Here is a 14,665-nt window from a genome sequence, read left to right on the forward strand (position 1 = left end):
TATCAGTCACGAAATAAAAACTAAGCTCTGCTACCATTTGTAACCGGTCGGAATTTACTGGACTTTATTTTCTCACTTGACTTGGGGTTTATTAAAGATTAATAGATGGTAATGGCAGTGGAAGCGCCCCTTTGAGAAAAATCCCGAACCAGCACAAGAACACTTAAATCTACTAAACAAAATGAATTGTCCGTGACCCTTGGAAGGATAGCGTCTGTGACTGGGATGAATGAGACACTGTAAAATTTAGACACTTATATTCCCTCCAACACTACAAACACAATCAAATAATGGTACACCAATATGAGCACCTCTTAACTTGAACTTAAAACACTACTCTGGGGAATAAAAGTTAAACATGATATAGAAATTATTAGAAACTCAGGCAACAATAAATTTGAAGTATTAAGAAATGTTGCTTGCACACATGAAACAGGCCTTAAGGGCTTTCAACAAAATAATATCCAGCACTGAGAAAATGGTATTCAAAAATAAGAAATTAATAATTCCACCATGAATAGGCCTAAAGGGCACTCAATATAATTATGTTACACTAACAGATGCAGGCCTTAAGGGATTTCAACAAAATAATATCAGTCACTGAGGAAATGGTATTAAAAAATAAGAAATTAAATACCCTACAATGAATAGGCCTTAAGGGCACTCAATATAATTATGTTACACCAACAGATGCACACCTCCTAACCTAACTTAAACACTACTCTGGGGAACAAAGGTTATATCAGAGATTGAAACTATAAAGAAATTTTAAATGCACACAGCATACATTAGTAACTGAAAAAATAGTATTAACTAGACACAAAAATATTGTCACAATTATAAAGACGTTACTGAGTCCAATACCCGTGAACCATGCTCCCTAACCTAACACACACACAGATTCCACCTGCACTCCGTAGTCGTTTAAGGCACAACCAACAGGCACCCGTAGTTGAAGGCCCAAATCAGCCTTTCTCCACCTTGGAAAGTGTACCTCTAACTCCACTGACTCTTGGCCCCAGTGTGCGGTCCTGTATCACTCAGCTGGCCTCACTTTACCCCCAGTACATCCATGAAACGGAAGGGAGTGAGCCAATCAGACCTTGTACAGTTGAGAGAAGCTTTAGCTTCCCGTTAGCAAGAGGGTTTCACTAAGCTGCTCGAGACATGTGGTGTTGTGAGCCGAGGTAGAGGAGAGCTGATGACCCCAACGATCGTCCCGTCGTCAGCTGGGCACCCAGACGGCTAGATTCCCTCAAGAGATCCTTTGATACCCCGCTAAACAGTGACAGGCCTACACTGATCGGTCCAATGGCGACAACAGTGACAGGCCTACACTGATCGGTCCAATGGCGACAATCGCCACCCTCAATCATCAACGGCAGTCTCATACGGCAGTCAATCTCTCGCAGTCATCACTCTCGCAATCAATTTCTCGCAGTCAAGTGGGTTCTGACGGAAACCCTGAAATGAACTCACTGTTAGCTCTTGTTAACTTTACCACTGCCCTATCTAACCCTGTCTGAGATCGAATGAGACTTACTTGTTATACTGCAATAGTGCAACACAGGTGACTAGGCCACGTGACTATTCCTGTGGACGGACGTGCAGGTACGTCCTGTAGGTCCATTCACTTTCACGTGACTGAGGACCAGCCAGCGTCGCGTCTCTCCAAGGCGCTAGCTTAGGCCTACGTGACATATTTTCCGCCTAACTAATAACTCCTTGGGACACCCTTAACATTTTTCAGACTGATAAACGATCTATAATAATTCCAAATTCAATAATAGTCCCTTAACTTCATGAATCGCATCATTATTAATTCGGCAAATTATTTTTTATATCATATAGGCCTAGTTCCACAACCTCCCACTATGTGCGGGGAGCGCTCTCTTCCCTCAGACGACCTTGAAAGCTCAGTATCGCCAATGGCGCGGCATTTGACATTACTCTGAAATTTCTGAATATTACATACTGTATATATATATATATATATATATATATATATATATATATATATATATATATATATATATATATATATATATATATATATATATATATATATATATATATATATATATATATATATATATATATATATATATATATATATATATATATATATATGTAACCGGTCGGAATTTGCTGGACTTTAATTTCTCACTTGACTTGGGGTTTATTAAAATTTAATAGATGGTAAAGGCAGTGGAAGCGCCCCTTTGAGAAAAATCCCGAACCAGCACAAGAACACTTAAATCTACTACACAAAATGAACTGTCCGTGACCCGTGGAAGGATAGCGTCTGTGACTGGGATGAATGAGACACACTGTAAAATTTAGACACTTATATTCCCTCCAACACTACAAACACAATCAAATAATGGTACACCAATATGCGCACCTCTTAACTTAAACTTTAAACACTACTCTGGGGAATAAAAGTTATACATGACATAGAAATTATTAGAAACACAGGCAACAATAAATTTGAAGTATTAAGAAATGTTGTTGCACACATGAACAGGCCTTAAGGGCTTTCACAAAATAATATCAGTCACTTAGGAAATGGTACTAAAAATAAGAAATTAAATACTCCACAATGAATAGGCCTTAAGGGTCTTCAACAAAATAATATCAGTCACTGAGGAATGGTAATAAAAGATAAGAAATTAAATACTCTACAATGAATAGGCCTTAAGGGCTTTCAGCAAGATAATATCAGTCACTGAGGAAATGGTAATAAAATTTAAGAAATTAAATACTCTACAATGAATAGGCCTTAAGGGCACTCAACAAGATAATATCAGTCGCTGAGGAAATGGTAATAAAATTTAAGAAATTAAATACTCTACAATGAAAAGGCCTTAAGGGCACTCAACAAAATTATAGCACCCCAACAGATGTACACTTCCTAACCTAACCTACCCACTACTCTGGGGAACAAGGTTATACCTGAGATCAGAATTATGAAGAACAATTAGAGGCATTAAAAGAATCAAATCACAGTATCACTCTGGTTCCACTTAATGGCACAAACATTCAAAACAATATTATCAAAATTATTTAGAAACTATTAAACTACACACGTCAAGATAATATCAGTCTGAGGAATGGTGTTAACTACACCCGTAATAAGGGAGGGAAAATGTTCCTCTAGGTATCTCCTAGAGACCTAGACTCACGGTCTCAGTGTGTGACCATTAGTTTACTCAGATAGCCTCAGTGTACTCCCAGTGCGTCCATAAAGCGGAAGGGAGTGAGCCAATCAGACCTTGTACAGTTGAGAGAAACTTTAGCTTCCCGTTAGCAAGAGGGTTTCACTAGCTGCTCGGGACATGTGGGGTTGTGCACCGGAGTGGTAAGAACTGATCACCCACTGCTGATGCTGGTCCCGTGTCGTTTTAGTTGTCGGGAGCACTCGTTCACTCAAGAGATCCTTTGCTACCCCGCTAAACCGTGACAGGCCTACACTGATCGGTCCAATGGCGACAATCGCCACCCTCAATCATCAGCGGCAGTCTCAAACGGCAGTCAATCTCTCGCAGTCAACTCCGGTCAACTCCAGTCAAGTGGGTTCTGACGGAAACCCTGAAATGAACTCACTGTTAGCTCTAGTTTACTTTATCACTGCCCTATCTAACCCTGTCTGAGATCGAATGAGACTTACTTGTTATACTGCAATAGCGCAGCACAGGTGACTAGGCCACGTGACTATTTCTGATGGACGCGCGGAACGTCTTGTCTGTGTGAATGCTCTCCGGGACTGGGGCCTAGCCAGCGTCGCGTCTCCTCAAGGCGTTAGCTTGGGCCTACGTGATATATTTACCGCCTAACTAATAACTCCTTGGGACACCCGTAACATTATTCAGACTGCTAAACGATCTATAATAATTTCAAATTCAATAATAGTCCCTTAACTTCATGAATCGCATCATTATTAATTCGGTAAATCACATTTAATATCATATAGGCCTAGTTCCGCAATCTCTCGCTACGAGCAGGCAGCGCTCCCTCCCCTCAGATGACCTTGAACGCTCAGTATCACTCATGGCGGGGCATTTGAAATTACTCTGAAATTTCTGAATATTACATATATATATATTTTATTTTATTTTTATTTTATTTTTTTTCGGGATTAGCCCACCCGGGCACACATCGGGGCCTGGAGGGCAAAAATGAAATAATAATAATAATAATAATAATAATAATAATAATAATAATAATAATAATAATAATAATAATAATCATAATAAAGAACCATAAGGAAATACAAAAAAAATAAGATCAAGAGTGAGAAACAATATATGTTTGTTGTGTTGTCAAGGGTAAGAGAAACAATTGAGACCCTGCAATTGTGTATAAATGAGGCAGAAAGTCACATCAGCAACCTGGAACTTGGTCTTGCGCTAGTCTGGCCGCACCTCGATTATACGTTTCAGTTTTGGTGCCCTTATTATAGAATGGATATCAATTCACTGGAATCGGTGCAGTGAAAAATGACGAAAATGATTCCGGGACTTAGAAACCTTCCATATCAAGATAGGTTATAGAAACTAAATTTGCATTCCCTAGAAAAACGAAGAGTGCGGGGAGATATGATAGAAGTATTAAAGTGGGTGAAAGGAATCAATAAAGGGGATATAGATAAAGTTTTTATAGTATCCCAGCAGGAATGGACTCGTAGCAACGGATTTAACTTGGATAAGTTTTGGTTTAGGAGGGAGATAGGAAGGAACTGGTTAAAAAATAGGGTGGTGAACGAGTGAAACAAGCTTAGCTCGAATGCTGGAATGTTTTAAAAGGAGGGTAGATAGATTCATGGATGATAGAGAGTGGTTGGCCATACTCTGGCCAACCGGCCTATTGCAGACTCCTTATTTTCTTATGTTCTTATATTCTTATGTACTAACTTGGGGGTTGGGGGTGAGGTGATGTCACTGAGGTGTTATGACTGTGTATATATATGCAGCAAGTTGCGGTGATGAATGTACTCCCTATATAGATACCAATGAAAAAAGAGACTGAAAATGAACAAAACAAACTGGGACAGCTACAAAGATAGACTTAGGTAATCACCATTCAATTAATCTACAAGGGAAAACAACAGAAGACATAGACTCAGAAATCGACAGACTGCACTCTGTGATAGATAATATCTGGACTAACAACACTCGTAACAATCTTGCAAGTGGAATTGTTTATAGCATTAGCTCAGATCACTTCCCAGTTTTTGCCATGTATAAAACAGCCAGAAGACCTGAAAGTTCTAGTAGAGTCTCAACCCAATACAGAGAGTACTGCACCGACAATATGCTCCTTTTTGAAAACAAGCTAATGAATGCTAACTGGGGTGTTGTCTATGCCTCCGGCAACCCCAACGTGAAAAGTTGCAACTTCTCTTGCATCTTCAATGCTTGCTTTGATAAGTGCTTTCCGCTCAAGATTAATTCAGTGAAAAATGTATCCATTTCCAAACCCTATATCACAAGCGAAATTAAGATAATCATAAAAGAAAAACACAAACTCCAAAGGAAATTTGGAAAAAGACCCATAACTTTCGGTGATGCTTACCGAAGTATCAGAAAGAGAGTAACTCAAGCAGTTAGAAATGCCAGACGTAACTCAGATCGGTGTGTGGAAGTGACACAACATCAAGGTGGTATGTGGAAGTCATACAACACCGAGGGTGATGTGTGGAAGTGACACAACATCAGGGTGGTGTGTAGAAGTGACACAACTTCAGGGTGCTGTGTGATAGCGACACAACATCAGGGTGGTGTGTGGAAGTGACACAACATCAGGGTGGTTTGTGGAACTCACACAACATCAGATCGGAGTGTGGAAGTAACTCAACATCAGGGTGCTGTGTGGTAGTGACATAACATCAGGGTGCTGTGTGGTAGTGACACAACATCAGGGTGGTTTGTGGAACTCACACAACATCAGGGTGGTGTGCGGAAGTGACACAACATCAGGGTGGTGTGTGGAAGTGACACAACATCAGGGTGGTGTGTGGAAGTAACACAACAACAGGGTGGTGTGTGGAAGTCACACATCATCAGGGTGCTGTGTGGTAGTGACACAACATCAGGGTGGTTTGTGGAACTCACACAACATCAGATCGGAGTGTGGATGTAACTCAACATCAGGGTGGTGTGTGGAAGTGACATAACATCAGGGTGGTGTGTCGAAGTTACACAACTTCAGAGTGGTGTTTGGAAGTGACACAACACTGAGGGTGGTGTGTGGAAGTAACACAACATCAGGGTGGTGTGTGGAAGTGACACAACATCAGGGTGGTGTGTGGAAGTGACACAACATCAGGAGGGTGGTGTGTGGAAATGACACAACATTAAGGGTGGTGTCGAAACATAATTCAAGTGTTATGACCGGGAGATATTGTATGACACCGCAATATGATATATAGCGTGGGGTTTAAAGTGTGTATAGTGCAATAGGTGGGATATAAAATAATGATATTAAAGGAAATATAATTTATTCTCATATAAGTGAAACTTAAGAAGTGTGTGACGTATGATATGTGAATGACATGATGAACATTGATAAGAAGTGCATCATGTAAAACAACAAGCACAATATTTGAATTATATACTGTAGGAGGAGGGAAATATTACAATTACTTGACAAAACACCGGAGATATCGAAAGTGTATATGATACAACAGAAAACATAACAAGTTCCATATACAATAGGAGGCATAGCAAATTAATTTTACAATAAAATATATAACAAGTTAGTTATACACCAGGAGTTATGAAAAGATTATTATAATAACCTGGTATATAAAAATATTACACAACAGGATAATATATAACCAGTTTTTTGTACAATAGGATACATAACAAGATCATTTATACAACAAGACTTATGCGACTTGTATAATACAACAGGGAAGACCAGAGTTTTACGTGACAACTGAATGTTATATAAGAGGCATAAAGTGAAAAATGAAATAAAAGGTGAATGTTGCAATAGGAGGTAAACTTAGGAACAAATTAATTAAGTATGGTTTTTTTTTAAGTTTATTATTGATATATAAGGTATTCTTGTTTCTTTGTTGTTTTAATTTATTTATTGCTTTGTGTTTAATTTTACCAATAATTGTTGACTTACATCTTCTCCTTTATGTATATGGATCATGTGGTTAAATGCTCTAAGAAACTGTTATAGTACTACATTCTGGTGACATTTTCCCTTTAAGGAAAGAATAATTTAAACACCCATAATTAACGCCAAATTTATGCCTCGTATTATCAAGGCAAAGTCAATAAATTCCCAGTTTACTAAGAACAGAATACACTGGATTATACAGTATATCTTAAATACACAAATATATACAAGCACAGACTTTGTCTGTATATTTCTTCCGCAGCAACACCATGAGTCAATAACCGTTACGGTCGTTGACTCAATTACTTATACAATAGAATTACAGTGCCAGTACCGTTTGCTGCGCACTTGTATATTTGCTTTTGTATCGATTCTGCGCATGTGCTATTCGTTCACGTCTGTCTTTAAAAGGTACAGTGACGGAGTAGAGTCACAGTTGGCTGCAAACCCACGATGATGGCGTTAACACTGAGAACGCTGGTAATAGTTCTGCTGGTGGCAGTTTTCTCCACCTCAGTTCAGGTTAGTGAGTGTAGTCTTTGGTAGTAAAACAACAGCAGCGCAACATTTCTCTGGTGTATATCAGGTCTACGGTCCTAAGTATGGATCACATACACGATTTACATAAATTCTACGTAAGTTCATTATCCTCATCAAACTGTTATCGAGGTACTTTTCATTGTCTTCAGAATACTCCGTGTTGTCTTCTCCATCACTATTGAAGATATCTGGAAATGTGATATTGAATATCTAACTGGTGGTTGATATTTTGTCTAGGTGTTCACCTGAAAACATACTTAGCTCCTGTCGATCTGTGTGTCTAATAATAGGCTAATATTTCACAGAAGTTGGTTAAATTAGCAGGTAGTAATGGCTGTGATGGTAGATGTACGGAAGTAATCAAAGCGATAATAGGGTAAGCAAAAACAGCATTTAATAATTTAAAAGGTCCATTGAAAATAAATATTAACTTCAATTTGAGAAAAAGGCTCCAGAGGGACTTTATATGACAAGGACAGAAGCGTGGACACTTTCAGCACATACCAGAAAGAGGTTGGAAGCCTTCTAATGTGGTGTTATTAACGAATGATAAGAATACACTGAGAAGGAGAGTTAAACTATTTGTTGTGTAAATAATGGAGGCGGTGCTAAGATTCATCTGTAGAAGAGTCCTTTGACTAACACAAAGGAAATGTAAAGTTTACCTCTCTTTTCTTTGTGAATTGAATCTTCAGTACTTCAAGAACATTTAGTAACTCGTTGAACAATACCAAATTAGCCAAATTATATAAATCTTCCTCATCTTCTGTTAAGCTAACAGGGCTAATAGGTGGTTTCCACTGTCGATTTCTATCTATCTATCTATCTACCTATCTATCTATCCATCTATCTATCTATCTATCTATCTATCTACCTATCTATCTATCTATCTATCTGTTGTCTGTCTGTCTGTCTGTCTGTAAAAGAACTGTCTTGAAGATAAAAATTGTGCGGGAGTCATGGGAGAGCCCGATGGGTATGAGTAATTTTTGTACATTTTAAAAGCCATAGATATCAAACACACGTTTCTTTATTTCGTGAGTATATAATATGATCATGGGTTGTGGGATGTATATATGAATTTTTTTTCATATAAATCTGAGCTGGAGAAACGTTACAGGATATGATCAATATTAGTGGATAATCCAAACATTTGACAACGAATTAGTATTAATGTAGAGTACGGCGGCTTACTATGAATGAGTGATAGAAGGCATTAATTTTTTCAATATACTAATTTCATGTATAGGTTATAGCAATAATACCCGATTTGTCCATTGGTTACGTATTATTCATTTACCTCTTACATCCACTCTTTTCGTAATTATTCCTTAAATTAATTTGGGTAAGTCATTACTTGGTCATAAGTCGTGTACACACCACCCAGCCCAGAACAAAATACTAACCTATCGTGAAGTAAAAACGCGGAGATATGAGGAAAGGAAGTACTGTGACAGTGTGCATAATTTGGCTACAAAAACAGCCCTCTTTTATGATAGAAAACTATGAGAATGATAACTTTATCTTTCTATGCAAGTGATAATTGAGGTGTTAATATATTTTGTTGCAGGGTGACAATGAGTGTGAAGATGCTGGTGGGAATTGTGTGAACAAAGAGGAATGTGAAGTTCAACCAGCTGCAGCAGACTGCCAGGAGGAAGATAAAGTCTGCTGCATTACTCCTTCAAGAAATAGTAAGCGCTAATGTAATAATAATAATAATAATAATCATCATCATCAACATCATCATCAGTATCCATTATTATTATTATTATTATTATTATTATTATTATTATTATTATTATTATTATTATTATTATTATTATTATTTGTATTATTATTATTATTATTATTATTATTATTATTATTATTATTATTATTAATGAGTAAATTAATAGTGCTCTTTATAGCTGGGTTGGCATTTTTGTAGACGAGAGGCATACCTTAGCACGTGTGTACAATATAAACAAAGCCGGCATGCGTTATATATGCTGAAAATGGTGGAAGTGCACAATTTCTAATATACTTAGATGGTGCAGGTAAGCAGAAAGGCAATTTGACCAAGGACATCCGACATTACCACCAGAAGAGTATTTTTATGAGAGTGACATCGAAAACCTGTGAGTGTAAAATTTGGTAAAGTTTAGCTCTCATTGAGCTAAAAATTATGTTTTTCCAAATCGATAAACTCTATAATATGTTATTTGTGCAGAGATCGAGAAATCGAGGCTCCACAGGCAAAAGTCTCAGAGGGAAAGACACCAGCAAAGGAGGAGGAACAATAAGAAAATGGAGCCGAAAGAAAAAAATGAAGAGAAAATAAGAGATGGCAAATATGGTACAAAGCCGAAAAAGAAGTCTTGCACCGACGTCGGAGGAATATGCTACTCAAAGTGCTCTAACGGCAAGGTTAAAGGCGGCAAATGCTCAGCTGGAGAAAAATGTTGTAAGTATTTTTTTTACAAAGTTAAGTATACAGCAGACATGTTAAAAAAGACTTTTACCATTACCTGGATTGAACTTTTATTTTCTCTAACACGCGATAAGGTTAAATATATCATCATCCACCCGAAGCCAGTGTAGTAATGTAAGGGTTAAATTGTTCTGCCACTTGACATTTGTGTATCGCCTTCATCTAGGAAGGTCAACTACCTGGGCTATGAACACCTGCCTCCAGTACCGACGAAAGCCAACATTTTATCACAAGTTGGTTAATGTGTGTGTGTGTGAGTTTTTTATGTATGTATGTACTGTATGTATGTATGTATGTATGAGTTTTTTTATGTATGTATGTACTGTATGTATGTATGTATGTATGTATATATGTATGTATGTATGTATGCATGTATGTATGTATGTATATATGTATGTATGTATGTATGTATGTATGCATGTATGTATGTATGTGTAATTTTAATTTGCCGTGGACAGCAGCTAGTTTATTGTGTACTCAATACTTATCCTGTGAATGGTAGCGCAAAAGGATTAGAGAGTAGAGGCCACAAAGGGTGTTTATGAGACCCCTTTGGTCATGATATTATGGCATTGAGTGTTACAATTCCCAGTACATTGTTTGTTTAAATCGGCACATAGAATTTTTATTAGGTGCTAGATGCAAAGTGTGGATACAGCCTTAGTATATCAGGTATCTTCCCATCACAGATAAAGTGCTGTGCCATCTCATATCTATACTTATAAGTTTTTATTTTTTTTTCCGAACTATGATGTAGTGTTGGAATGTGTAGCCTTGTGTCTGACTGCACACTTTACATTTAGAGTTGTTCACATCTGTTTGTGGGGCATACTGCCGGGGAAATGCAATAAATCTTAACCTTAGTCTAGCGGTGATAAGTATTATTATCTAGTGATTTTGTTACTTGCTTCATAGACATGTATTACTTGATACATCTTATCATGGTAAATAGTGGGTTGACTAAAGCCTCTTTGCATTTATCTACTTGCTTCAAATTCATCAAGTTCTTTTCTGATTACAGTTTTTATGGTTCTGTTTGACAGTCCTAGATTTTATTCAACATTGTATATATTGGACGCGAGTTTATCTAAGGCATTAAATTTATCGTGTTGACTGACGCGTATGTGAGAGGGGATCCACAGTAGCTTGACCCTAATACCTCGTCAACAAGTGGGTGACAATCTGAGTTTAGGGTATCAAGAGCGGGTAGTGATTTTGAGACTGCCAGTGGTAGTGTCTTCAGCAAGTTTCTGGGCTGTGAGTATGGCAAATGGTTCAGTTTTTTGAGTGAATGCCCAGTTATTAATTCTAGCTCCGTTTTCTATTATATTACCGTTAGGTTGAGTCACAATGACAGCACTTCCAGGCCTTCCACAGACAGTGTAGATCAGGGGTTCTCAACCAGGGGGGAATTTCCCCCCTCAGGTTTTCAGGGGGGGGGGGAAACTGATACTAATATGGAAAAATAAAGGATTTTCAGTATTATATGCATATTATTTGGAATGCACTTTTTGAGGCAGACAATCTTGGAAAGGAGGGGGGAATGACATTCTGACATATGGTGAAAGGGGTGCATGGGGCAAACAAGGTTGAGAACCACTGGTGTAGATGGTCTGTGTGATGCTATTTTCAGTTCATAGGTTATGTATGTGTTCAAGAGCTCTTTGGTGTATCAACCATGTACAGATTGTATTGTCCAAACATTCTCATATGTGTAGCAGTAGTTTGGATCTATTTAAATTCACCAGTTTCATGACTCATATAATTTAGCACTTTCCTAGAAGCAATGTTGTATGGGCTATCATGAGCTTGGTCCCAGTTACTGTATTCTGTTTTTGACACTGGGTATTCCTAGTTCTTTCCTCATATTGAGTACTTTGGTGTTCATGGGACAGCCTAAGTTTATTCTAAGAGCTTTATTTTGCGTCTTTTTGAGTTTGTCAATGCCTCTCCCGTCACGAAGGACCAAGGCTAGTGTGAGGTAATCTATCACAGATCTTATATATCCTAGGTACATTGTGGGTTGTACCCAGCTACACATTTAAGGGGTTTTAACCTCTCAGTACATTGGCGGGTTAGCTGTTGTACAGTGAGTCAGGTGAGGTATTGCAGAGGAGATAGAGACACCGAGATATTTAAGTTTTGATAGTTTGGATAGACGTCGTTTGTGGTTACCAGCTTGTTTGTTGAATACTTTAATTTTCTCAGTGGAGATGATGAGATCAAGGTTCTCACAGGCTGACTGTACGTACATGGTTCACAGTGGTTTGCACAGTGGTTTTAATATATATAAGAATGTTATTTGCATAGCTGACACTAATATTGCTGGGGCTGTCTGGGATTGACTTTAATAATGCATTCATAGGAGCATTGAACTCCACCTTTCGGGGTACCAAGTTGCAAATCTTTGACGTCACTTTTGTAACCCTGAAACAGTGCAGCTACTTTTCTGTTTGTGAGGTAACCACTTATCCAGTTATACAGCCGACCTCCTATATTCATTTTTCTAGTTTGCACAATATAATTTGCTTATTGGTAATATGAACTGCAGCTTTTAGGTCAAGAAATGTGGTGTATATGTGTCTTTCATTCCCATGCACTGTTAGGTATGTGGTGATGCAATTATGTACGCATTTATGATTGTCTTCCGAGATTCATCCTTTCAAAAGTCTTACAAAGGCAGATAGTTAGTGATATGGGACCAAAGGCATCAGGGTGTTCCAGCTTTGGTTTTGGTCCAGGATGTGGGTAGTTGGCCTTCGGCATGACTCATATTGTACAATGCCATTAATAGAGTGAGTCAGCACACGCCTTAGTAGTCTTACAATATTGAAGGTGACTTCGTCCTTACCAGGAGCAGTGGATCTATCCTTAAGGAGAGCAGCATTAAGCTCCCACCTAGTATATGGAACATTCACTCATCGTGTTGTTTGCTCAGCATAAAGTTGATGAGATTACTTCGTTCTACAGACTAGGCATCAAGGTGCTCTCGATTCCTAGTTGGTAACATGTTATGCTTAAAGACATGAATCCACTTCATTATTAGGTCATTATATTTTTGTAGCGTTTTTGGATGGGATTCGTGCCTACTGTGTTTACCTCTGATTGTGTTTATGTCTCTCTAGGCTTTGCTAAGGGGTGTGTGTTGGTTCAGGCTGTTGACATATTTTCCCCATGAATTTTGTCTAAGTTCATTCGCGCCCACCCGGACTGCAGTGAGCGAAGCTTGAAACAGTTTTAACATTTGAGGAGTCCTGTGTTATTTGTAATCCTCACCAGTCTTCCTGGTTATAGAAGACATTGTTGGTGAAGAGATTTTGGTAATTGTTAGGCTTGTAATCCTTGTACCAGTCATAAATGAAGTCTCTAAACTGTTTTTTATATTCTTTCTTGACTGTGAGTCTACGTTTGTTAAGTTTTCCACCAATGGGGGGGGTGGCATTGGCTACATATATACTGGTTGGGATTGGTTAGTAATCAGACATAAGATCAGTAGCTACATCGGAGTTCTAAGTTGTGGATGAAAGATTAAAGCCAATACACTTCTCTAAAGCCCGCCATAGATGTGTGAAGGCTCGCTATCAACAATGATTTGAACATCTTCATATGTGCTTAATAATTAAATAAGTCTCCTTCCATTGGTATTAATGGTGGGGTCAACCTTGTGTCTAGTGCTCAGGTTCCAAAATAGGACAGTGGTTTCAGTATATATGAAGAGATCTGTGTAGTGAAGCTGATTTGAGGGAGCATAGGCGTTGAACACTTTCGTATGTAGAGTGTTCCCATGATAATGATAATAGTAGTTGGAAGTCCTTTTTGATACAAGAGGTACAAAACCTGTGGTGGAGAACAACGCCTTGACATGTGCATGACTTCCATTGGCCTTACTGTCATCGTTGGATTATTGTCATACTCGATATCAACTGACAATAAAGTAGTAGTAGTAGTAGTAGTAGTAGTAGTAGTAGTAGTGTGTATGCGTGAGAGAGCGAAACTAGTGAAGAATATGGAAAGGTGAAAGTGTGCCAGATGATACGAGAGAAGCCATCGTCAATACCCTTTATAAAGGAAAAAGTGTGAATATGAATTATTAAGAAAATATTTAGGAAGCAAACAGTTCACGTACATCAAAAAAATTTTCTCTGACAGATTGTTGAGAAAGTTTTGGATTAACTTGTGTGAAGAATCTAGGAGGTGAAAGTTGAAAACGATTAAAAGTTATATCATATTTTTAAACATTAAACAACCAGTGTGACTAAAGGGAATAAAAGAGATAGAGGAATTTAGATTTTAGAGTTTTACGTGTAATAAGGTAGTAGTGGAAAAGCATACTCTAAGAATGCATTATCATAAGGAATAATAACAATTATAAATGAGCTGCAAATGTGTATCAAATTTGTGTGAAAAGGTTTATTTCCAACCGTATTATATTTTCAGAAGGTGAAAGATTATGCAGTAGACTGTAAGTCAGAAATGACAAAAATATATATCAATTACTTGTGCGCTATCATTAAGATA

At 37.9% G+C, this 14,665-nt stretch overlaps 1 protein-coding gene across 2 annotated transcripts in view; it reads left to right on the forward strand.

Annotated features, from left to right (window-relative positions):
• The first annotated feature begins 7,554 nt into the window (after positions 1 to 7,554).
• The window catches only part of LOC121869949 (collagen alpha-1(I) chain-like), a 21,443-nt gene continuing 14,332 nt past the window's right edge, over positions 7,555 to 14,665 (forward strand). The window contains exons 1-3 of one of the 2 annotated variants that reach the window (XM_042371542.1): positions 7,556 to 7,656; positions 9,245 to 9,368; positions 9,887 to 10,120. In XM_042371542.1, coding sequence (XP_042227476.1) covers positions 7,588 to 7,656; positions 9,245 to 9,368; positions 9,887 to 10,120 — 427 coding nt within the window. In that variant the 5' untranslated portion in view covers positions 7,556 to 7,587. Of the gene's footprint in view, positions 7,657 to 9,244; positions 9,369 to 9,886; positions 10,121 to 14,665 lie in introns of both variants that reach the window. The other variant, XM_042371543.1, reaches the window with a different exon arrangement.

The sequence above is a fragment of the Homarus americanus genome, unplaced genomic scaffold, assembly GCF_018991925.1.
Source record: "Homarus americanus isolate GMGI-L3 unplaced genomic scaffold, GMGI_Hamer_2.0 scaffold14467, whole genome shotgun sequence".
Lineage (NCBI taxonomy): Eukaryota > Metazoa > Arthropoda > Malacostraca > Decapoda > Nephropidae > Homarus > Homarus americanus.